General features: G+C 40.0%; 1 protein-coding gene across 1 annotated transcript; it reads left to right on the top strand.

Annotated features, from left to right (window-relative positions):
• Nucleotides 1-9,008: 9,008 nt before the first annotated feature.
• LOC311147522 (sodium- and chloride-dependent GABA transporter 1-like) lies at nt 9,009-22,369 on the top strand. Its single transcript, XM_084184274.1, has 15 exons — nt 9,009-9,358; nt 10,404-10,796; nt 11,060-11,191; nt 11,403-11,503; nt 11,659-11,768; nt 11,908-12,040; nt 12,763-12,897; nt 13,004-13,107; nt 14,383-14,507; nt 14,704-14,816; nt 18,393-18,524; nt 19,060-19,162; nt 19,539-19,639; nt 19,809-19,976; nt 20,198-22,369. Exons 2-15 carry the CDS (start codon nt 10,568-10,570, stop codon nt 20,618-20,620), a joined length of 2,109 nt encoding a protein of 702 aa, XP_084040400.1. The 5' UTR covers nt 9,009-9,358; nt 10,404-10,567; the 3' UTR covers nt 20,621-22,369.
• The last annotated feature ends 4,827 nt before the right edge of the window (nt 22,370-27,196 follow it).

Below are 27,196 nucleotides of genomic sequence, written 5' to 3'. Positions count from 1 at the left end.
TGTGTACGCCAAGGAACTTGAAGCTTTCCACCTTCTCCACTGCGGTCCCGTCGATGTGGATAGGGGGGTGCACCCTCTGCTGTTTCCTGAAGCCCACGATCATCTCCTTTGTTTTCTTGTTGAGTGAGAGGTTATTTTCCTGGCACCACACTCCCAGAGCCCTCACCTCCTCCGGGTAGGCGGTCTCGTCATTGTTGGTAATCAAGCCTACTACTTGATGATTGAGTTGGAGGCGTGCTTGGCCACGCAGTCATGGGTGAACAGGGAGTACAGGAGGGGGCTGATCACGCACCCTTGTGGGGCCCCAGTGTTGAGGATCAGCGAAGTGGAGATGTTGTTTCCTACCTTCACCACCTGGGGGCGGCCCGTCAGGAAGTCCAGGACCCAGTTGCACAGGGCGGGGTTCAGACCCAGGGCCTCGAGCTTAATGATGAGCTTGGAAGGTACTTTGGTGTTGAATGCTGAGCTATAGTCAATGAACAGCATTCTTAGATAGGTATTCCTCTTGTCCAGGTGGCATAGGGCAGTGTGTAGTGTGATGGCAATTGCATCGTCTGTGGATCTATTGGGGCGGTAAGCAAATTGAAGTGGGTCTAGGGTGACAGGTAAGGTAGAGGTGATATGATCCTTGACTAGTCTCTCAAAGCACTTCATGATGACAGAGGTGAGTGCTACAGGGCGATAGTCATTTAGTTCAGTTACCTTTGCTTTCTTGGGTACAAGAACAATGGTGGCCCTCTTGAAGCATGTGGGAAAAGCAGACTGGGAAAGGGAGAGATTGAATATGTCCATGAACACACCAGCCAGCTGGTCTGCGCATGCTCTGAGGACGCGGCTAGGGATGCCGTCTGGGCCGGCAGCCTTGCGGGGGTTAACATGCTTAGTGAGTAGAATACTTGGAAGCGGTGGGTGGTGTGCGCGCCTCCTAAATCGGACCAGCAGGCCGCTCCGAGTGCCTCTCCTCCGCCGGCGATGTTTTGGGCCAGCCGCTGGAATCAGTTCAGTTGCCCTGGGGGAGCAAGTAAAGGATCTGCTTCGGGAAAGTCGTATTCCTAGTCGTAATGCTGGTGAGTTACCGCCGCTCTAATATCCAATAGTTTTTCCCGGCTGTTTGTAATGATGCAAAACACTTTCTGAGCTAATAATGTAAAAAATAATACATAAAAAAACAAAATACTGCAACTTTTCCTAACAGTCCTGATCCCCCCTGTCACAAGGGGAGTTATGGCTGATTTAAAGTAACTGTCCAGTGTTCCCAAATGTCTATGAAATATGACCAATAACTAATTACAATGAGTGAAATAGTTTTCCTTCCAAAATTGTTTAATTACAGTGCCTTCAGAAAGTATTCACAACCCCTTGACTTCATAATGTCAAAGTGGAATTATATTTTTAGACATTTTTACAAATGTATTAAAAATGAAGAAATTGTCTTGAGCCAATAAGTATTCAACCCCTCTGTCATGGCAAACATAAATAAGTTCAGGAATAAAAATATTCTTAACAAGTCACATAAAAAGTTGCATCGACTCACTCTGTGAGCAATATTTTTGAAGGACTACCTCATCTCTGTACCCCACACATACAATTATCTGTAAGGTCCCTCAGTCGAGCAGTGAATTTCAAACACAGATTAAACCGCAAAGACCAGGGAGGTTTTTCAATGCCTTGCAAAGAAGGGCACCTATTGGTAGATGGATAAAAAACGAACAGACATTGAATGTCCCTTTGAGCACAGTGAAGTTATTAATTACACTTTGGATGGTGTATCAATACACCCAGTCACTACAAAGATACAGGCGTCCTTCCTAACTCAGTTATCAGAGAGGAAGGAAATTGCTCAGGGATTTCACCATGAGGCCAATGGTGACTTTAAAACAGTTACAGAGTTTAATGGCTGTGATAGGAGAAAACTGAAGATGGATCAACATTGTAGTTACTCCACAATACTAACCTAATTGACAAAGACAAAAGAAGGAAGCCTGTACAGAATACAAATATTCATGCATCCTGTTTGCAATAAGGCACTAAAGTAAAACTGCAAAAAATGTGGCAAAAAATTTACTTTATATCCTGAATACGAAGTGTTATGTTTAGGGCAAATCCAACACAACATATCACTGAGTACCACTCTTCATATTTTCAAGCATGGTGGTGGCGGCATCGTGTTATGGGTATGCTTGTCATGGCAAAGACTAGGGATTGTTTTTTAGGATAAAAATAAACAGAATAGAGCTAAGCACAGGCAAAATCCTAGAGGAAAACCGGGTTCAGTCTGGTTTCCAACAGACACTGGGAGACAAATTCACCTTTCAGCAGGACAATAACCTAAAACACAAAGCCAAAAATACACTGGAGTTGCTTACCAACATGACTTTGAATGTTCCTGTGTTGCCTAGTTACAGTTTTGACTTAAAATTGGCTTGAAAATCTATGGCAAGACCTGAAAATGGCTGTCTAGCAATGATAAACAACCAACTGAACAGAGCTTAAATAATTTTTTTAAGAATAATGTGCAAATATTGTACAACCCAGGTGTGCAAAGCTCTTAGAGGTTTACCCAGAAAGACTCACAGCTGTGTGCGCTGCCAAAGGTGATTCTAACATGTTTCAGGGGGTTGAATACTTATGTAATCAAGATATATTAGTGTTTTATTTTCATTTGATATTTTGACACATTTTATTATTTTTCTTCCACTTTGACATTACAGTATTTTGTGTAGATCATTGAAAAAAATTACAATTAAATCAATTTTAATCCCACCTTGTAACACAACAAAATGTGAAAAAGGTCAAGGGGTGTAAATACATTCTGAAGGCAGTGTAAGTATGTAAAAATAAATAAACAATATTTTTTTTTAACAGAATGGTGTGGGCGTATACCGGTCATAAAAAATATTCATGACAAGTAACGGCTGATTGGCCAGCTCAGCCAATGAGCCAACGTGACTTCACATTATATGAGGAAATAGCAAGCATTTTTCAAACAGTCTGTTTGATATTTGAGGTGGGGATTTTTCACTAATTTATGCTTTTGCCACAAATACGAGTATAGGGCGAGTCAACAACATTATTTGTGTATGAGTTAACAGAATATGAACCTTTAAAAGTGAGATTTTCCCTGGACAGTTCCTTTTATGATGAAGACTTCAACCCGGTTAAGGTCAACCCTGTTACTTTAATTGCCACCTTTTATAGTAACTTTTCCAAATTTAACCTCTGGGCATGGGAAAACATATTTTTTATTAACTTGAACATGTTCTCTTTATGACAGAATATTAAGATTATGAAAAAAATATATATATAAATATAAAAACACTATCCAAAAGTCACTCTATTGGTTTAACGAGCCAATAGTAGTAGTAGCAGTAGTATTAGTAGTAGTAACCCCAGGTTTAGATTGCTGGCGCAGAGAGCCGACTGGTGGGTGAGATTATAGTAGTAGCATTAGGAGTAGTATAATGGGAAGTGCAAATACGGAAGTAGTAGTGATGGCAGCTGAGGTGACGTTAGTAGTTGGCAGTAGCACAGCTTTTAAATAGTTGCAGCGATTAGTATAATAAGTAAGTAAGCATCAAAACAAGTATTACTATTGATATTGTTAGCATAGTATTAGCAAGATTTCATTGGGCGGTAAACTCAGTTACATGATTCATTCAGTCTTTGACACACATTTGTATTTTGAAGGATTTCTGGGTGCCTATATTTTTCCTCACCCTCAGAACTCTAATCTTGGGCATTAATGGAGTTTGGGCATTAGTAGCGCAGCAATCCCACAAGAGACAGCCATATAAGAAGAGGGAGACAGACCGCTTATGCTGTTGCCTAGCAACACGTGTACAAAATTTGAAGCGATTTAGTGCCCCCATACTGGTTTATCATGGAGGTCATATGTTTACTAAACCCACATAAATGTGTGCTGGCTGTCAGGAATTCTAAACTCAGGGGTCTATCTCAGTGTTACTACTGTACATTGATACATCGATGACCACAATGTGAAACATTGTACTCCCTTTTAACTGTCTTACATCACAGATTTGTTGAGGCAGGCATTATGTTTATGTTTGATTAAATGACAAACATTGTGTCAAAATGCTTATCAACAGAAAAAAGCAGCCAGTATTTCTGCAGCAGAGGGATTTGGCTCATTAGCATTTAAGGTGAAATCAGAGCCATGAAACGCTGAAGTGAGTGAGAGAACAGGCTCCACAAATCTGATTGAAGCTTCCCTCAATACGATTGGTCAACCTATAAGCTATAGCATATAAAAAAGCTTTTTAGTTTGCATAAAACTGCCTTCAGCAGCTCTGTGTTATTTTGTGTGTGTGTGTGTGTGTGTGTGTGTGTGTGTGTGTGTGTGTGTGTGTGTGTGTGTGTGTGTGTGTGTGTGTGTGTGTGTGGTGAGACGGAGCTGATGAGGCATCCACTTAGCACCAATTTAGGTCATGCTAAACAAATGCTTTACTGGAGGAGGCACAGACAAATGGGACCATCGCTTCTCTTCTTGAGGAGATTTCATTTTCTTAGCATGTTTATTGGGGTATATCACCAATGGCAGGGAGTTTATTTAGCATTTAAGGGATGTTTATATTTAATCATTGCTTTTATATTTAATGATTAAAGTGACAATGTACACACTTTGTACATATTCCATTTACAACCAAGTTGTATGTGCTGAGACCAGTTCAATGGAAGATTTTCCTTAGTGGGATTTTCCCGGGTCTACATTTTGTGCCAAAATGTAAAGATCTTCTACCTTTTTTTTTATTTATTTTTTATTTCACCTTTATTTAACCAGGTAAGCCAGTTGAGAACAAGTTCTCATTTACAACTGCGACCTGGCCAAGATAAAGCAAAGCAGTGCGATAAAAACAACAACACAGAGTTACATATGGGGTAAAACAAAACATAAAGTCAAAAATACAACAGAAAATATATATACAGTGTGTTCAAATGTAGCAAGTTATGGAGGTAAGACAATAAATAGGCCATAGTGCAAAATAATTACAATTAGTATTAACACTGGAATGATAGATGTGCAAGAGATGATGTGCAAATAGAGATACTGGGGTGCAAATTAGCAAAATAAATAACAATATGGGGATGAGGTAGTTGGGTGGGCTAATTTCAGATGGGCTGTGTACAGGTGCAGTGATCGGTAAGGTGCTCTGACAACTGATGCTTAAAGTTAGTGAGGGAGATAAGAGTCTCCAGCTTCAGATATTTTTGCAATTCGTTCCAGTCATTGGCAGCAGAGAACTGGAAGGAATGGCGGCCAAAGGGGGTGTTGGCTTTGGGGATGACCAGTGAGATATACCTGCTGGAGCGCATACTACGGGTGGGTGTTGCTATGGTGACCAATGAGCTAAGATAAGGCAGGGATTTGCCTAGCAGTGATTTATAGATGGCCTGGAGCCAGTGGGTTTGGCGACGAATATGTAGTGAGGACCAGCCAACAAGAGCGTACAGGTCACAGTGGTGGGTAGTATATGGGGCTTTGGTGACAAAACGGATGGCACTGTGATAGACTACATCCAATTTGCTGAGTAGAGTGTTGGAGGCTATTTTGTAAATTACATCGCCGAAGTCAAGGATCAGTAGGATAGTCAGTTTTACGAGGGCATTTTTGGCAGCATGAGTGAAGGAGGCTTTGTTGCGAAATAGGAAGCCGATTCTAGATGTAACTTTGGATTGGAGATGCTTAATGTGAGTCTGGAAGGAGAGTTTACAGTCTAACCAGACACCTAGGTATTTGTAGTTGTCCACATACTCTAGGTCAGACCCGTCGAGAGTAGTGATTCTAGTCGGGTGGGCGGGTGCCAGCAGCGTTCGATTGAAGAGCATGCATTTAGTTTTACTAGTGTTTAAGAGCAGTTGGAGGCTACTGAAGGAGTGTTGTATGGCATTGAAGCTTGTTTGGAGGTTTGTTACCTTCTACATTTTAACTTTCAAAAACTGAAATCGGTGTACAATATGCATAAAATATGTGGATTGCTTATGATTAGCATACTAATGACTAATCATCATATTAATCAGCTCATTTGTGACCTCAAATTTCAGAATGTTGGAAGTATTGGGCTAAAGACTGATTGAGAGATGCTCTAATCTCACATAAGGTACAGAACAATAAAACACAGATGTGAATGTAAGGTTGTTTAGAAATATGCAGGAACATGTACCAAATATCAATGAAATGCATGTTATACTGTTAGCATTATCATGTGAAGGAATTATGTAACAGCATAGGAGTTACTGTATGTATGTCCACAATTGAGGGATCAAATCTAACATTTCCCTTTTAATATATATATATATATATATATATATATATATATATATATATATATATATATATATTAATTTTTTTATCAACAAGCTTTATTTTTGAGATTATGAGAATTGAATTCACAAGATTACAGATGAAACCATTTTCAATGTATCAGTATTAACATCCAATATGTCTTAGCATTTCTTATTTATTCATTTTCAGAGGTTATCTTTATCAGTTGCATGGTCTCATTATTGACTTATTCAATGTATTCAATGAGAGAAAGCTTACCTAAATTTCCAAATCCTTTATCTTTGCGTTTTAATAATAAGACGTTTATTATTTTGTGGAATTGAATTGCCATTATCCATTTTCACAGATTCATACAGTATACATTGATATCAACATTGCATTATATTTCACCCAAATATAATAAACAAACCTGTATGAAATATGTTTCATATTGGGAGCTTGGCAATATCATAGTACGATCATCTTACTGAGTCAATTTGCAATGAATACCATCTGGGAATGATTTAATTTTTTTGGCATTAGATCATCAACTTATTTTCAATTCCACTTCATATTTAACTCCAATTTTAATCTATAGTGTACATTTGCTTGCTGTAAAATGCAATTACTATCCCAATATGGATACACTATAGAATTGAAGATATCTGTAAGCAATAAAGGATTGTTAGTTTCGCACATTCCTTCCATTGCAATTGACCTGGCACAAACTGTCTCTGAGTTAGAAAGACACAGAAGACCTCATGATGTTGGTAGTGATCAATCACCGAAGACGATCACATGAAACGCTATACAGCCAGTACATGTAAGGGCACTGCATATAATCTCCAGCTAATGGCCCATGCATGGGGATTCTTGGAGTGGAACCCCACAGCCATGCAGCCTAGTGAAAGTGGATCGCTCAGGGTTCTGAGAATGGAAGCCACGGAGTTGAGAGGAATGAAAAGCCAATGGGTTCAGAAATCAGCAGGGAGAGCAGGCGTGACACCAGTGCCACCAGCCGTTGACATGTCTCTGTGTCGCATCAGCAGGTGTGTAGATATGTATCATGTTTCACACTCCATGTCCAGAGGGATGGCTACCCAGATGGGATTTTAAATGCTACATTTAATGTGGTATCATTTAGTGAGTTAGTTCACCCCTCATTGGTTACCATCTGCTGCCCTCTCAGCCGCTCTGCTCTCACTGTCTGAGTAGGATGGGAACATTCACACTGTACTGTACTCTACTCTGCTGCCAAAATGCCCTGATCTTACTAGGGACTCACTTCTAGGAATGGACTGTATCTACATTCACCACACTTTACACAACTTAGTAAAATGAGTAAAATGTCTCTCAAAATCAAGTGTCTCACAAATGTGTATCTCACAATTTTTGAGTATGGATAAAATATAGACATTTTAAGCTATACAAGGTCATATTATGACAAAATAAAATACAGTGAAAAATGTTGCTTCTTTGTTTAGTGAAAAATGTGTTGTAGGCAATGCCATAACAATCATTCACAACAAAACTGATTGGACAAAAAAACAACTTATGCAACCTGGTATGCTTCAACAGAGTTGTAATAAGATAAACTGTCAACCACAATCTCATCAATTATAGTGTCTATTTCCCCCAAAAACGTTTGTCACTGACCTGATATGGGAAAAAACATCTATAAAAAAAACACACCTTATCTATGTATGATGATAAAGTTTTTCTCTTATTTCAGAATACAGTTCAGTACATTTTTAACCTGCATCAAAGTAAGATAACATTGTAATATACTTACCACTTAAGTGAAAACGTGTTTTTTTGAAGAAGTCCATGGAGGGTAATGTTGCTTTCTTTTTGCCTTGTATTTCTCTGGTTACTCCAGTGAGAGAAAATACAACAAAACATTTTAAAACAAAATACTTCAGCTACCACTCCATTACGCTTGCATGTATTCACTTTTAGGATAACCCCATCTGTAAAATCTCGTGCAGCTTGAATTCTACGGCTTGAAGCCACACATTTATTTGATTTTGTGAGTTAAATTATTCTCCATTGGGTGAGTTTATTCCTCTCACATCAGCCTTTTCATTTCTGGAGACGGTAGGCTAAAAGACCATTACTGGCAGAGTTAGACAATCAGCCAGTGCCCCCTCCCTTTATTGACTGGCTCCCTTATCACACTTGCCAGAAAGCAGACAGCTGCCAACTGGCCTCACCTTCCAAATTATGCCAGTTTGGAATTGTTAATCGTGCTTACACTGCCCTCGATATGCTTGCATTTAACACCCCGATATGACATTTCATTTGAGGAGGGTTGGGGTGTATTGGGTGACATATTTGGGTGCTTGGGGCTGGGAATGAGGTGTTTAGAATTTTCCTTAATTTGAAGACCGTGACAGGTCGAGGGGGGAAAAACTGTGCAAAACATACATGTGTTCAAGTTGGGGGGGGGGGGGGGGGGGGGAGGACTATATTATCTTATTGTAGTGTAAAATAAGGTGGCCAATAGGTTAATGACCCCCTCCACTTGAAATGTCTGATAGTGATAGCCTATCATCGGAGAAACCCTTTTTTCCCTTAAGTCAACTAAGTCTGACCACTGCTTTAGAACTACTCAGGATTTCCCAAATAGTAAAACTGTGAAAACACACTTAAAATCATGAAATGTTGAGAAAACATGCAGTGCGATGTCAGTATTGGATGTGTAGGCTACACGGAGGAGGAGGGGGACGACTTTCAGATGACATTGACGCTATGTAGATGGGAGTTGAGAATTGCGCTCCCCTCAACGTTTCTGGTTGTTGATGTTAGACAGTTGCACAAGGCGAAGCGGCTGCTTCTCGTGTTGATTCAGCCACCTCGTCAGCACCTAGCCGCTGGACAGCTCCCTGCAGCGGGATACGTGCTCGCTCTCCTCTAAGACACTTTTGGCGCTTGTTCCAAGTCTTTTAATGGAAAGACAATATCTTTATGTTCCAAGTAAAACTGGAAGTTTACAACTTCAGGGGGAATCTACGGATACCTCGTTTCGAGATTTGTGGCAGGCAGCACATCGTCGGTGGCAGAGAGCACAGCTTTATTGTAAGTAAATTGAGTTATTTGATGTGTGTGTGAATTACAATTCCGTGAATTGTTCATTGTCAGTGATAATTACAGTGATTAAACTCGTATAGTTGAACGTGGCAGTATGGAACGGTGCTAACCATAATTACGTTAGACCATGTCTTATAGCCAATTAAATGCAGAATATGGCACTCCTGGTTAATTGAATGGTTCATAAAACTGTAAATGTTTTGCCATATAGAAGTGCGTTTGGTTTTCTATTCATCGAATAGAATGGAAAACTATTTGTGCAGCCTGATGCGTAAAGCTTTATGCTTTGGGCATTCCTTTGTCTCCAATGCAATTGTGCTCCAGTTTGGTTGAGACATTGCTGTAGGTTTTCCTGTCCACTGAAACCAGTGCATAGGTAATTAGTAATCGTATCTGCACGTGTCAATTGCACGGTGTAATTGTTGCTCTCTCATGTTGGATCTGCATTTGTAATTCTCGAATGTTATGTTGCGTTTTGCGCGTGAGCTGGATGACTTGGATTCTTAACAATGTCTGAAAGTTTTTATCTTTGCAAATAATAATGCATTCAGGCCTACTCGATAATGGACTGTATTTCAAATGCAAATTGTGTTGATGTGATTTGTAAGAATATTGGGGGTGAGAGAAGTAGGCTATAGCCCAATCTACGCACAACCCAATCGTCTGCGTTGCTTTATGGGGGAAAAGGTCCTGTGCCATCATTGCTTTTTATAGCATTGTTGTGTCTCAGACTCTGCATTGCATGTGAGACGGTTATTAATGTCTTGAGTGGAGTCGATGGAAAACATCTCACTTTCAAAATGCTTTATATTTTTTCAGTAGCTTACAAATAGCCTAGGTGTATATTGAACAGTCAAGCTACATATAATGCCTGTAAATGGCAGCTATTTGTAATTCACTCATTGAATTCGTTCTTAGATTACATTCTCATTATGGAGCTAATCAATTGTAATTGTCATCATGTTGTCTAATCCATTTTCCAATTTGAGTGCGCTCTCAAAAACCGACCAATCACTCTATTCACCGATTCCAGGTTAACAGCAACTGACAAGCCGTGTCCCCATTGCCATCACCTGCTTCCAAGCTTCCAAACATTTGGTTAAAAGGTTTTGGTCAAAAATCGCGAAACTGCTGTCTGCGTGGACTGGTGCTGAAGCTCCCCGTCCCAAGGCCAGGACCACTACCAAATCGAGAGACATGGCGACGAACGGCACCAAAACGGATGGACAAGTAACAGAACTTAACGAAGTGGCAACTAATGTCAAACCCAAGTCACTGGACGTGAAAAGCGAAAAGACGAAAACGGATCTTCCCGAAAGAGAAACATGGGGAGGGAGATTCGATTTCCTTCTGTCGTGTGTAGGTTATGCAATTGGACTCGGAAACGTATGGAGATTTCCATATCTATGTGGAAAAAACGGTGGAGGTAAACACGATTTAAAAAAAAGTCATATAACGTAAGTTCATTTCACTATTCAGTAAGTGCTTCGTCCATTTCGAGCACTCTTATTATTATGTGAAATGAAGAGTGAATATGTCCCTCGTGTAAGAGCGCAGACAGGCATGATTCTAATCCTTATTTAATTATTCCAATTAGCTTCTACAGTGGGCTGCAAATAACATTCCATTGCATATGTGTGGTTTTATTCTGTCGTTTATATTTGGTTTGATTTACTTGTATCTATGCAGGAGCCTTCTTGATCCCCTATTTTTTGACACTCATATTCGCTGGGATGCCCCTGTTCCTGCTGGAGACCGCTCTTGGTCAGTACACCTCAATTGGTGGGCTTGGAGTCTGGAAACTGGCTCCCGTGTTCAAAGGTATACATTCTACTCATGCAATGCTCTTACTGTATCTTCTACAATATTTTTTAAAAATCAAATTCCTAATTGCCTTGTGCATCCTATCTGTATTGTGTGGTATGCTAATTACGGCCATAACCAGAAAATATAGAGTTCTTCTGTATATCTCCTTGAATATGCTGGAGCATTAGGAGCATGCACAAATATGTCATCCATTTCCATCTCATAGGTGTTGGCCTTGCAGCAGCTGTCCTGTCCTTCTGGCTGAACATTTATTACATTGTCATCATAGCCTGGGCCATTTACTATCTCTACAACTCCTTTACCACTGTAAGTACCACACCTTTACCTCCTACGAGCCACATGGGGACGAGACGGACACGGGTTCCAGCTTTGCTCGCTGAGGATTGTAACATGCTTGTTGATATCATGTGAGATCTCTCATTGTGTCAAGGAGGAAAACGCATTATCCTTCTGTTTTTCAGGATCTTCCATGGAGCTCATGTGGCAATTCATGGAACACAGACAAATGTTACTCAAACTACAGTATTGTTGATAACACCAATCTTACCAGTGCGGTGATGGAGTTTTGGGAGTAAGACATTGACTGCTTTTTTCTTTGCTTCAGCACAGCATTACAGTACCCTGCATGCCTGCTTGAGAAGTATAACAAGAAAGTCCCTTGCTACAAAGCATTCTCCCAGTGTGTATAATAGTCTTATTGTTGCTTATAGGCGCAACATGCATCAAATGACCGATGGCTTGGAAAAACCAGGGCAGATCCGAGCGCCACTGGCAATAACACTGGCCATCGCTTGGGTCCTGGTGTACTTCTGTATCTGGAAAGGGGTGAGCTGGACTGGCAAGGTAAGAGATTGGTTTCGCATGGCAGATTTAGGTGTATGGAAAAGCTCTCTGGCATCCAATGTGTGACAGTGATGCAATATTAATCGTTGTCATATCACCTTCATTAATCATTTATATTGCACCGACTATTGTCCAGATTGATTTTAGAATGAGAGGAGATGCATCAAACATTCAGTAATCATGTGCAGGCTCATGGCGCCTTCTTTAATTCCAATTCTCCTGACACAGAATTGGGGAGGGGGAATTTGATGATAGAAGGAGGAGCAACCAGCCCTCTAAAATCTGGTTTTGTCCTTTCCTCTCCCCCTCAGTTGGAGCCAGTTCACTCCCTGGCGGTGCTACATTTCGTAAATCTAATGTGTCATGTGACCATAGCAAATAACGTTTGTTGTGGCCGCAAAACGCTCCACCCCCCTACGTTTTTTTGCTCTCAAATCTCATACGGGGTATAATATAAGCATAGCGAGATGGCGTCTAAGCAAATTTAAGCTTCAATGAATTTCTTTACTGGATTTCTGTTTATTCTCTTTTTTTCTGTTCTCTGTGCGAGAGACTGGAGGACAAGAAATGAATCGGTTTTCCTCTCTAGTGAATAGGCATTTGTTTAAGCTGAGACTGAATTACAAATGTGTTAATTCAATGGCGTATAGCTCGTCTGCACTTAACAGTGTTAACATGCATTTGTTTCCTGCTGATGGTGACTCATTGATTACATTTTCTAGGTTGTGTACTTCTCTGCCACGTACCCCTATTTCATGCTATTCATTCTGTTCTGCCGTGGAGTTACTTTACCTGGTGCTATGGATGGAATTCTCTTCTATATCACCCCTAACTTTGAAAAACTCAAAGAATCTGAGGTAATGAATGAACTTATCATTCTATGTAAGATAAATACTGTTATGTGAGTCAGTCATTTTTCAGCCTCCTTTGTCAAAAGGCTAAATGGTTATTTCCCCTTGTCAGGTATGGCTGGATGCTGCCACTCAGATATTCTTCTCCTACGGTTTGGGACTGGGCTCACTGATAGCTCTTGGCAGCTATAACCCTTTTAATAATAATGTTTACAGGTAAGATGGAGGTAGGCTTCTTTTAAATGGAAAGATAATGTATGAGGCAAGACTTGAAAAGGCAACCATTAGACCAGTATACCTTAATGCAGGGGTCGGCTAAATATATTAGGATTTTAGTTTTGGGTCAAACAATTATAAAATCACCAGAAATCCAGCTAAAATTTAGTTTAATTGAGGAAATCGGTTCCCAAGTATTCCTACAAATAAAATAAAAAGAGTAATGTGATCGTGTCTCAATGTAATCAAGGTATGAAATTATTGTTATTTTCAAATACAATCTCTTTCTGGGCTTCGTTGTGGTCAATTTGCAATGTACAGATTATTATGTTCCAGCCCCCCGACTATCCTCTCCGACAAAAATCCTCCCACGGCTGAATCTAGTTGCCTACCTCTGCCTCAACAGTATATGTGTCTATAAAGTGGACCTTACTATTAGCCATTTACAATGAGAAACCTAGATTAACGTTATTACAATCAATACAGTATTATGATTCAGTCTAATATGGGGCCCTTCATACAGCTTTGGATGTGCATAGCATAAATAAAAGAAGATTAGGCAAAAATTTCACAACATCTTCTCCAAGCACATCCATGGTTCTAGGTCACACAAATTGCTCATCAGTTATATAATAATGTAGGCTCAACTTGCATTAATTTTAATTTACTTGTTGTTTATTAGTGGCCCAAAATTATTTTTGTGGTCCTCTGTAGCTCAATTGGTAGAGCATGGCGCTTGTAACGCCAGGGTAGTGGGTTCAATCCCCGGGACCACCCATACGTAAAAATGTATGCACACATGACTGTAAGTCGCTTTGGATAAAAGCGTCAGCTAAATGGCATATTATATTATTTATTATTATTTAGCTAGGGGCCAAACTTTATACCATGCAATTTGGTTTGTAAATAAGGGTTGATTTTTGGAAAACTCTTCTTTGCAAATAGGGGCTTGGTATCCATAAAAAATTGACATTGCATTATTTAATATTTAGGTATTACTGTGATATTTAACCTCTTTGGATAAAGGAACATTGTTCCCCATTGGAATGTTGAACAAAAAGCACATTTCAAATTGTTTTACTATCTCATTGCACACCTTTTATGGCCTACCGAAACATATTATTAAGCAGGGATATGTTTCCACTCAGCAATAATAAGGAATAAGCTCTCTCTCCTGAGAAGGGCCTTTTTAGGAATCCATGATGATGCTACAGAAGAGATGACAAATCACTGTAAACTCTGACAACGGGACATTTTCATGTTTCCTTTCCCCAGAGACTCTATCATAGTGTGCTGCATCAACTCCTTCACCAGCATGTTTGCTGGCTTTGTCATCTTCTCTATTGTGGGCTTCATGGCGAACGTGACTAAGAGGCCTATACAAGAAGTTGCAGCTTCAGGTAAACCCAATGCTCCCACTGTAATTGCACCATCAGTGCACAATAGGGGCTATCTATTCTGACTTCTGCTCACAGCAATCTAAATCTCCTCCACTCCCACTGAAATGTCACCTCTGCTTCTACCTCAATCCACACAGAGAAATGCAGCCAGGAGAAACTGTGAGCCAATGTGTTGTGTTGTGTGTTTGGTATGCAGGTCCAGGCCTGGCTTTCCTGGCCTACCCTGAGGCTGTGACCCAGCTGCCTGTCTCTCCTCTCTGGGCTATCCTGTTCTTCTCCATGCTGCTGATGCTGGGGATTGACAGTCAGGTAAGGCTGTTTTCATAGACTGCTCCGCAATCTCTTGGTGCTTTAGCCCAATCCTCTCGCTATCGTTCGCATGCCATGTCAGGGGAGTTGGCTAAAGCACCTACAGATCTAGGACCAGGCTAGTGTGTTTAAATATGTAAGCACAGGTACATATCCCGCTGTTTTCCCCTGGTCTCTCTGCATGAGAAGCTCATTTCTGTTTTTTTCGTAATGGACAGATATAGATGAGCCTTGACTTTTACTGTCAACTCCTTTTAATGCAACTATGTCACCTCTCTCTTGGCCCCCAGGTGCTCTGTTGTCATGCATCTAGCTTGTGTATGATATTTGGGTTACTGCAAGGCCACTGAGTCTGCTAGCAATGATACTAAATGCTGCTACTCATCTTCATACAAAACAGATAAATCACAAGTTGACACACTAGTGCTATTGCTATTTTTGTGATTAACCTTTATTTTTAATATGGAACTGTAAATATTTATACAGCAAGGGAAATGGCTATTTTGCATGTTAGAGTTATATTTTCAAGGTGGCTGCCAAAATGATGTCTCTAGTATTACAAAACGTTTATTTAGGTAGTTCTGGATAGAATGTTGGTTATCATATTGTATGGCTTTCCATTATCTTAATTAATTCAATATAATCCATCAATGTCTATAATCTTGGTCATTAGTTACAACTGTTACATGGTTATCATACTACTACATGAACATCAATGTTATAAATAAACAAATGTATATTTACCCATTAATTAAAATTAAAGTACAACAATGATACTATCGTTCAAGGGATCCATGTCCCAATAATTTACAATTACCGGTGCTTCATTTTTTTGGTCCTTTTAACTTTTTATTTTATAGAAATTCAAATTTACCAAATTATGCAGTTGATACAAATTCTTTTTTTTTGTCAAATCAAAATACAAACAGGAGCAAGACTGTCAATGATAGTAGAAACATCAAAGTGGAACTGACAGCATTTTGGCAACATTATTCAAATCTATTCATATACACCCCCAGGAAGAATATGACATTTTTACGTTTTCATAAATTCTTAGAATGTTTGGGAATTACATATACTAAGGCATTTGTGAAAATTCTATAGCAATATAGAGTGGGAAAGCAGCTAAGAGTGGGAAAGCGGCCATGCGTTTGCACAATTAATAGACACTGCAGTGAATAAAACCTAAGCACAGACCGGTGCACCATAGCTACAGTAGGCCTTTATGCAAACAAGCCATTTGCCACACACACCTGCCATCATTCACTTTGAACTGGACTATGTGTTTACAGGCAGTTGCAACAGCTTGACTTTAGATCATTAGAACGCATTTGCCAAAAGCCACAAAATACACCTGAATGGATTTCTGCAAATGTCAATACACCGGAGTCCTCTTACATTTAGGAACTTTACAGTCCTATTGATCAAACAACCATGAAAAGGTAGGCTCTCTCTCCCTCAGTTAAGCACATCAACAACAACAAGATCAGAAACTAATGCTAGCCAGAGCAAGATTAGGTAAAATATAATGAAGGAACATTAGATAAACCATCTCAAACTTTTTCAACTAGTTGGCCGTCAAAATTGCACTGAAAGACGATTGGGAATTGTAGCCTACTCATCCTTCTGTAGCTTGCCTGCAACCCATCACCCAAGCTAACTGGCTAAAGTTGGTTAGCTTGCTAGCTAACTACTTCCAGACACAAATGAGAGAACACCTCACTCTGACCATTTTACTCGCCCTAGCAGAGCTGGTTAGGCTGTTTACATGTTATCTAGAGCGTTTGTGACTAACTATTACTTTTTAAACCTACATTTACTGACACCGGTCATATTCAGCAGGTGTTCGCGTTCGTAAATTCATCAGTTATTCTAACTAGCTATGCTCTGACACTCAGTGTTTTGAAATCGGAGTAGATAGCCAGAGTGAATTTGCGAACGCAAAATATATGCTAACTGTATAACAGTTGTTCAAGTTCTTGCTAGCTAACCAAATGACATCGCTAACTGTGTATAACCACCAAAAACGATATGAGGGGAAAAAGTCTCTCACTCACCCTCTCCTCCAATGACATGCATGACATGACATCCTCCTAGCAGCTAGCTAGCTAGCTAGCAAGCTAACGGTAGGCTCCGTGTTTTTAGCTTGCTACATACATAAGATACGCTAGCCTATTAGCCACGTTATGACTGACTTTGATCATTGCCCTTGCTAGCTTGATTGTATTGACATTCCCCTTAGTTACAGTTGTCCGTTTTTTTTTTTTTTTGGGGGGGGGGGGGGGTATACAGAAGATAGCCCTATTTGGTAAAAGACCAAGTCCATATTATGGCAAGAACAGCTCAAATAAGCAAAGAGAAACGACAGCCCATCATTACTTTAAGACATGAAGGTCAGTCAATACGGAACATTTCAAGAACTTTGAAAGTTTCTTCAAGTGCACTCGCAAAAACCATCAAGCTCTATGATGAAACTGGCTCTCATGAGGACCGCCACAGGAATGAAGACCCAGAGTTACCTCTGCTGCAGAGGATATGTTCATTAGAGTTACCAGCCTCAGAAATTGCAGCCCAAATAAATGCTTCACAGAGTTCAAGTAACAGACACATCTCAACATCAACTGTTCAGAGGGGACTGTGTGAATCAGGCCTTCATGGTCGAATTGCTGCAAAGAAATCACTACTAAAGGACACCAATAAGAAGAAGAGACCTGCTTGGGCCAAGAAACACGAGCAATGGACATTAGACTGGTGGAAATGTGTCCTTTGGTCTGGAGTCCAAATTTGAGATATTTGGTTCCAACCGCCGTGTCTTTGTGAGATGCAGTGTGGGTGAACGGAGGATCTCCGCATGTGTAGTTCCCACCGTAGAGCATGGAGGAGGAGGTGTTATGGGTGGGGGTGCTTTGCTGGTGACACTGTCTCTGATTTATTTAGAATTCAAGGCACACTTAACCAGCATGGCTACCACAGCATTCTGCAGCAATATGCCATCCCATCTGGTTTGGGCTTAGTGGGACTATTATTTGTTTTTCAACAGGACAATGACCCAACAGACCTCCAGGCTGTGTAAGGGCTATTTTACCAAGTAGGAGAGTGATGGAGTGCTGCATCAGATGACCTGGCCTCCACAATCCCCCCGACCTCAACCCAATTGAGATGGTTTGGGATGAGTCGGATGGCAGAGTGAAGGAAAAGCAGCCAACAAGTGCTAAGCATATGTGGGAACTCCTTCAAGACTGTTGGAAAAGCATTCCAGGTGAAGCTGGTTGAGAGAATGCCAAGAGTGTGAAAAGCATTCATCAAGGCAAAGGGTGGCTATTTGAAGAATCTCAAATATAAAATATATCTTGATTTGTTTAACACTTTTTTGGTTACTACATGATTCCATATGTGTTATTTCATAGTTGTGATGTCTTCACTATTATTCTACAATGTAGAAAATACTAAAAATAAAGAAAAACCTTGAATGAGTAGGTGTGTCCAAACTGTTGACTGGTACTGTAGATACTAAGCAAAATACTGTAAATATCTCCCCTGTGCGTCCACCCTCTTTGTGTGTGTCTGTGTGTGTAGTTCTGCACAGTGGAGGGCTTTATCACAGCTCTGGTGGATGAGTTTCCCAGGGCACTGAGGGGCAGGAGAGAGCTCTTCATCGCTGCTGTCTGCCTGGTATCGTACCTGATCGGCCTGTCCAACATCACACAGGTACAGCACAACTCTCTCTCTCTCTCTCTCTCTCTCTCTCTCTCTCTCTCTCTCTCTCTCTCTCTCTCTCTCTCTCTCTCTCTCTCTCTCTCTCCTCTCTCTCTCTCTCTCTCTCTCTCTCTCTCTCTCTCTCTCTCTCTCTCTCTCTCTCTCTCTCTCTCTCTCTCTCTCTCTCTCTCTCTCTCTCTCTCTCTCTCTCTCTCTCTCTCTCTCTCTCTCTCTCTCTCTCTCTCTCTCTCTCTCTCTCTCTCTCTCTCTCTCTCTCTCTCTCTCTCTCTCATCATTAGCCAACCATCAAGATGAACTACAAAACCTCCAAGCTCAATGAGACAGTAGTTGATAAAAATTGGAATTACATTGGATAGCACTATCGCTGTCTAATTCTATATAAAAAAGAACAGATTTGTTTAGAGTAGAAAATGGATCCCAACCACCATCTTTCCCTCTGAGATGAGGACATTAATATAACGTAAAGACCACAGACCATATGGTTTCTTATCGTAGTAGGACTCATCCTTCTGTGTTGTGTCACTAGGGAGGCCTGTACGTGTTCAAGCTCTTCGACTACTACTCTGCCAGTGGGATGTGTCTCCTCTTCCTGGTGTTCTTCGAGTGCATCTCCATATCCTGGTTCTATGGTGGGTAGAGTCGCTAGACAACATCAAATACACACAGTAGCTACATTATTGCAGTGAACAGTATACATCAGAAACACCCTATTTCAGCATTACAAAATGACTTGTTACAGTGATGTATGCTCAGGCAAGAGGTGATGAACAATGAATGAACTAGACGCACTAGTTAAATCTGAAGGTTGAATGATCAAATAACCTCACATTTCTCCAGAGACATTAGTCCACCTTCAAACCCTGTTTACCCTTAGGGACATAAACGCTGCTCACATGTCCTAGACTACACCAGCTCTCCTCCCTCATTACAATTCATGGCAGACCAGAGGAAAATAGGAAGAAATTGAATTTGAATATTTTGATCATGCATTCATTTGTCTCGCAGGTGTGAACAAATTCTATGACAACATCCAGGAGATGATTGGCTACAAGCCCTGTATATGGTGGAAGCTGTGCTGGGTCTGTTTCACCCCTCTCATCGTGGCTGTAAGTAGTACACCATACATATCCAATAGAACATCCAGTACCATGACATGAACGAAAAGAACAAATAACATCAATATGACCTGCCTCAAGCAATTTTGAGACAGAGAAAGAAAGTGACTGAGAAGAGGTGGTGTCAGGATTAATAAGGATCGTACCATGTCTCCCACAGGGGGTGTTTCTGTTCAGTGCAGTCCAAATGGTTCCTCTCACCTTGAACAACTACGTGTTCCCTGCCTGGGGCCAGGGAGTGGGCTGGCTCATGGCTCTGTCCTCCATGGTCCTCATCCCCGGATACATGGTCTACATGTACTTCGGACTCAAGGGCACTTGGAAAGAGGTAAGCTACATAATGATTTATGGAAATGGAATGTTCTCCCATTTCTCTAAGAGCAAGATAATAAAAGCAATTTGGTGATGATTGATATGTTCCCCTAATAAATTATTAACATGTGTTGAAGTAGTAATTATATAATTTCAGTCAGGTTCTCCTCTCTGGACATGTTGGGGACGCATTCATTGTGTTACTTAATTAACGGTTTTGTTGTGATTCTTCCTCAGCGCCTGCGGATAATGTTCCAGCCTCCTGCAGTGGTCCGACGACCACAGGAGAATGGACCTGAGACAGTGGTTGCCGAGACCAACATAGCGAGTCCCTCTAACGCGGCCAACCCAACTAGTCCTTCCAACCCGGCTAGTCCTGCCAACCCAACTGCTGCAAGCCCGGTTGCTGCAGCCCCGACCAACCCAGCACCTCCAGCCGTTCCAGCTACTCTGGCTAGCCCTGTGAACCCAACCAGTCCGATCGTTCCAACTGTCCCTACCGTCCCTACCGTCCCTGCCACTCCAGCCAACCCGACCAGCCCTACCAGCCCTACCAGCCCACCACCCAATCCGGTTAGCCCAACGGCAAAAGAGACGGCCATCCCACCACCCAACATAGTGAGCTCAACAAACCTGACCAACGCAGAGGCCAATGTCTAGACCAGGCAGAACCCTCATGGAGAACGTGTAGTCAACGGCGAACATTACAAAGGACTTCCAAGATTTTAATTGATTCACCTACCTCCAGGGGCAATATCTGATCAAACCGGATTTTAAAATCATGTTTAATTTTTCTGCATTTGTAAAACCAACCTGTTAATGTCTTTTTATTGGTATGCATTACAAATACAAATATCAAAGACTGTTAGTGTTCACAAAAACTACCGTAATCTGAGTAAAAAATATGTAAACAAACTGTGTAATACTGTGAGAAAAGAAAACAACTATTGAAAATATAGAATAGCAATTTGTTCAGTATCTTCATGAACCAAGTAAATACAGTGTGACTATAGTAGAGATGAAGTACTAGTGAACAAAATGGTCAACATGGGAGAGTGCAAGGGACAGAGTCAAATTATCGTGGTTGTTTACTAAGCCTCACACAGTCATCTCTTGACAAAACTTTGCACGCTGTGAGGCTGATTACAGGCCACATGGCAATGGGGGAACTCTGATGAAGAAGCACAATGCCAATAAGAAGTTTAAAGTCTATGAACCCTGGAGTGATCCAGTATATTTGTTGCAAAATATTTTGTGTGTGAGAGAGACTGTTATTTTATCTTCCTTTTTTTGAGTAAAAAAATGAACTTTTATGTGACTGAAACATTTTTAGAATTATTTTTAATATGTTTTCTACTATAAATGTTGTGACCGAGGACCAAAATCGTAGGCAGACGAAAGCAAAAATGATCTATGCCATGTAGTGTTTGGCTTGCGAAACACAGGGTATCAAAAACGTACAAAAAAAGTAATACAAAAGCACAAGGTATAGAAAAGTGATTTACAAACATTGACTATCCCTTGATGCTGACAGTCAATCCAGTTTACTTTTTTGCATGCTTTCCTCAGGAACATCAGAGAAAAATTCCAGAATGTCCCCTGACAGATCTAAAACGAGAACAGAGAAGGCCTTAAGCCAGTTATCAACCAATTTATACCAAGCCATAGTCTGTTTGCATGACTGGGCAGATCTCTAGAATATCACTTTGTACACTAGCAAACAATATTGGACCAACTCTATGTTTAAAAATATTCCTTTTTATTTCACTTTATGTGTAATGATCAATTATACTTTGATCAATTTGTATTCAGCAATACATATGTAGATGTATAGGTGCAGGCCAGTAGAAGAGTGGTCTGTTTCTCTTTTTGTTGTCTTTGCTTTACTAGTAAAAAGCACAAAGCTTTAATTTCCACAGACTTTTGACATGGTGTGTTGGCTTCTATGGCGGCGGCAGTGAAAAGCATCTGGTCGAACAAAACATGTTTACTTTGAAAAGCAAAACAACCAAGTGAAAATGTGAAATGGCTACAGTTCATGTCCTGTGAATTTTGTATAAAGTTACTCTACCACAGTTTTCTCTGGAACTTTGTTGTAAAACTGTACTGTGTAAAACATGTAACTGTGAACGTCTGTATGTTGAAATGTTGAAAAAATTCTAAAGAGTTGCTGTTTTCTGCAATAATATTTTGATCACAGAAACTAAAGCACATATCTTACAGAAATATACGAAATGATGATGACAATGAAGATATTGACGATTATATTAAAAATAGAAACTATGTCTAGTAAAATATCATATTGTTTTGTATATTTATAACTGTCTCACTGCCTAATGCACAACATAATATAAACATGATATGTATTTAAATGGTGTCATATGATAAAGCACGATTGTCATGTTATACAAAAAGAAAAAAGCTGAAAAAATAAATAGTTATAGAAAATATGAATAACTGTCCTGCATATGTTCACTACTGCGCTCAAGCATAATGTTATGTTTGCTGAACTGTAGCTTTGATGTCGTGAAATTAGGTCACCATACTAGACCTCTCAAATACTATATTCTGCATCAAACCTCTGAGTAGTAATTGGTAATTGTTTTGAATCTCTGAACAGAGACAATAGATATGTGTAATGACATTTGTAATTAATAGATTTACACACTGAAGAAAATGCTATCTAGAAAAAAACAAGTAAGGATTTATAGCAAATATAGCAAGAATGGAAAAGCATATAAAGGCAATTGCTAATTACTAAAACCATGGAGTTGTGCTATAGAACTGGGTGGGAGACTATAAATTAAATGTACAGTGCCATCAGAAAGTATTCACACCGCTTTACTTTTTCCACATTTTGTTGTGTTACAAAGTACGATTCAAATGGATTTAATTGTCTTTTTCTACAAACAAATACTCTGTAAAGTCAAAGTGGAAGAACATTTTTAAACATTTGTAAAATATATATATATATGAAAAATAAAACACTAATATATCTTCATTAAATAAGTATTCAACCCCCTGAGTCAATACATGTTAGAATCACCTTTGGCAGCGATTACAGCTGTGAGTCTTTCTGGGTAAGTCTAAGAGCTTTGCACACCTGGATTGTACAATATTTTCACATTATTCTTTTTAAAATTCTTCAAGCTCTGTCAAATTGGTTGTTGATCATTGCTAGACAGACATTTTCAAGACTTGCCATAGATTTTCAAGCCGATTTAAGTCAAAACTGTAACTAGGTCACTCAAGAACATTCAATGTCATCTTGGTAAGCAACTCCAGTGTATATTTGGCCTTGTGTTTTAGGTTATTATCCTGCTGAAAGGTGAATTTGTCTCCCAGTGTCTGTCGGAAAGTAGACTGAACCAGGTTTTCCTCTAGGAATTTTCCTGTGCTTAGCTCTATTCTGTTTATTTTTATCATAAAAAACTCCCTAGTCCTTGCCGATGACAAGCGTACCCATAACATGATACAGCCACCACCATGCTTGAAAAAATGAAGAGTGGTACTCAATGATGTGTTGTTTTGGATTTGCCCCAAACATAACGCTTTGTATTCAGGACATAAAGTTAATTTCTTTGCCACATTTTTTGCAGTTTTACTTCAGTGCCTTATTTGAAACAGGATGCATGTTTTGGAATATTTGTATTCTATACAGGCTTCCTTTTTTTCACTCTCTCAATTAGGTTAGTATTGTGGAGTAACGACAATGTTGTTGATCCATCCTCAGTTTTCTCCTATCACAGCCAATAAACTCTGCAACTGTTTTAAAGTCACCATTAGTCTCATGGTGAAATCCCTGAGCAGTTTCCTTCTTCTCCAGCAACTGAGTTAGGAAAGATGCCTGTATTTTTGTAGTGAGTGGCTGTATTGATACAACATCCAAATTGTAATTAATAACTTCACCATGCTCAAAGGGATATTCAATATCTGCTTTTTTTATACCCATCTACCAACAGGTGCCCTTTTTGCGAGGCATTGGAAAACCTCCCTGTCCTTTGTGGTTGAATCTGTGTTTGAAATTCACTGCTCAACTGAGAGACCTTACAGATAATTGTATGTGTGGGGTACAGAGATGAGGTAGTCATTCAAAAATCATGTTAAACACTATTATTGCACTCAAAGTGAGTCAATGCAACTTATTATGTGACTTGTTAAGCAAAGTTTTACTCCTGAACTTATTTAGGCTTGCCATAACAAAGGGATTGAATACTTATTGACTCAAGACATTTCAGCTTTTCATTTTTAATTAATTTGTCAACATTTCAAAAAACATAATTCCACTTTGACATTATGGGGTGTTGTATGTAGGCCAGTGACAACAAATCTCAATTTAATCCATTTTAAATTCAGGCTGTAACATAACCAAATGTGGAAAAAGTCAAGGGGTGTGTATATTTTCTGAAGGCACTGTAGGTAAATCCTTTGTTCCGTATTTTGGGGGGAAATAATGCATTTCTCTAATATTCATATCCTGCCACAGTACACATGCCAACATATTCACTACAAGAAAGAATTACAAACCAAAAATGTATTTTGAGAGTTTAGACCAACCATGAAAAGTGAATAAGAGAAAAATGGATAAAACCTTTCCTTGTGGTGTACAGACGTGTGTCATAAACAGTCTGATAGCGAAGCCTCAGCAGGCTAGAAAAACATCACCACAAAACAGCTCTGGCCCCGCGGCCTGGTGTGCTGATCCGCCTCATCTCCCCAACCTCTTACGGCTGTGTGTGTATGTGTGTCTTCCTTCTCCCCCACCTCCTGCAGTTGCTGCTTCCATTAGCTTCCAGTGTGATAAAAGAGACGGCACCAGCTGACACCACAACAATGATTCGCACATAAATGAAAGAATGAGATGTCCCCTCTAGTAGCTTGTGACAAAGTGTGTGTGTGTGTGTGTGTGTGTGTGTGTGTGTGTGTGTGTGTGTGTGTGTGTGTGTGTGTGTGTGTGTGTGTGTGTGTGTGTGTGTGTGTGCTTGCGAGCGTGTAGCTGCATAGCTGCAGAATGTGTCTGTGAGCATATTAGGGGTTGAATAATGCCCATAACGGCAGTTCATATAAACTAGCCAATGGTGGATGGCATTCTAGCGTCCCTATTCCCAGTAGTATAATTTAGCATCATTACCTATCAAAACCAGTCACCACTGAGGCAACAGAAGCTGATGTTTTATGTCCACAAAGACAATGTGTCATAGTTTTCAGCTGGGGAAGACACAAGAAGGAAGCTCTTAAAAATGTATCATTGCTGCATCAAATTGGGAAATACAAGACTGTTATTGATACATGCAGTACATTTAGAAACATTTACTATACATACACATCTAAATAGGTGACAGATATACCTTATACCTTGTCATAAAAAATACCACATTCATTTCATGTGTCCTCCTTAAAGGGGACATTTGTGATTGCTACATCCATTTTTTGACTTTTAAATTAATGATATATACCTGATTCTCGAAGAATATAACTCATGAGCTTAGTTCAACTGTCGTACCCCATCAGAACCTAAAATATAAGCTTGTTTTACTTAATTGTTAGTTAACAATAATGCAATTGTAAACAAACACTGTACAGCCTCAAAACATGGTTAAAATGATGGTCAGTCCTTGCATGCATAACTCTGTTTATGAATTACGGCGGGGTGACCACTTTTTTGTTGTTTGAACTGCAGATTGCCCCTTTAATGAATTACATATTGAGGGATTCAGACATGGATGTTCGAAAAGGAGAGGGACATTGTTGTTTGATATTTGGCATTTATTGGCGCAGTCGGTGGTGAGAGACTATTTTTAAAGTTAAAAAGTGCTGGGAGTGTGGCCACGGGAGAGGACACTGGAGGAGCAAACTGGTGATCCATGATGCTTTTATGAAAGAATGACAGAACGCTGGGGCTTATAAACTCACACAGGCAACTATGATTAATCATCACAGCCTACTTAAAAGAGGAAAACTCATTCTGCTGTTAGGAACAAAAGACTGATAATTATGGGTGGGGGGTCTTCAGATTTACTGTAACCCCTTACAGTACTGCATAGGCTACACAAATCAAAGCAGTCTCTGTTCTCAAACATATTATCATCACTTTCGTTTTTGTGACATTTCCAGTCACCTGACCTTCAGATTTCTGATGTGGGGTCTTTTGTGTTTATTTTTGTGATGATTCCTATTCTTCTTCTAGGCTTAGGTTGTTTGCCCCAGACTTCCGTCTGACTGAGGTACTCTCACCCGAGAATTCAAAGCAAATACATTAATGAATAACTAATCTTTGTAGATAAGTGAATCTACATATCAATGTAATCAGAGGATGTTGTGTGCTTGGCTATTTCCAGCAGAGGGGCTGAGAGGATGTCAAGCGTGCAAAGCCTCTCTGCATATATGCTAATCACGCTTAGTTTCCAATCTCAGTATGAACCCCGCTGAAACAAACTTGTTTACAGAAAAAAATCATCTGAAACGCTAGAATCTTAGCTGATTTTTTCACCTTCACTGAATCTGTGCTAATGCCGCATCGATATGCATTTACTCAGCACAGCGGTGTCTGGGTTTGGAGATCAGTGGAAGCCTATGGGGACATGTGAAACCATCGTTTCTCCCCATGATATTCCTGTTTCAGGAGATCTTTTCGTGATGCAGCAGATACAGCATGCTGTGGTGCTTTCGGATCCAGGGCTCAAAGGCAGCCAACATATTCTTCAGCACAGAGGTATCATAGGCTTATAGTAGCCATGTCAAGTAGGTAACCCAGTCAACCACTACAACTTATGGGAGGTTAACACACGTGCTTTAAGAAAATGCAACAGTCCTTTTTAACAAATCCCCCACTGAAGATTATACAGCCCCAATAAATGAGGGATGAATTTAATCTACCCATCCCCCACGCCACTGGAAATTGTTTGCCTCAGACCAGCTCTTCCACAGGTCAACTAATGGGTTGAATATTCTTGTAGTTAAGAGAGAAATTACCTAAACAATCAGAAGTGCACAAATAATTTAGGTCCTGCCTTTGATTGACAGCTCAATTATCTTCAATCTGGGTGACTTCCGGTCAGGTGATGTAAGAAGACGTGTTTGAGAGAGGTCCCCAATGAAACTTTAATTGTAATGTTTTTTATACATGCCACTGTTAGTTCTTATGTGGATGTATTAGTTGGTTATATTATTTTAATCACTTTTCACGGTACCATGAGCAAGACCAACCCGAAGAGAACTGCTACGACTAACACATCG

The sequence above is a fragment of the Coregonus lavaretus genome (genome assembly GCF_964263955.1).
Source record: "Coregonus lavaretus genome assembly, chromosome: 20".
Classification (NCBI taxonomy): domain Eukaryota; kingdom Metazoa; phylum Chordata; class Actinopteri; order Salmoniformes; family Salmonidae; genus Coregonus; species Coregonus lavaretus.
Note: the sequence above shows the minus strand (reverse complement) of the source record. Positions and strands in the feature narration are given on the sequence as shown.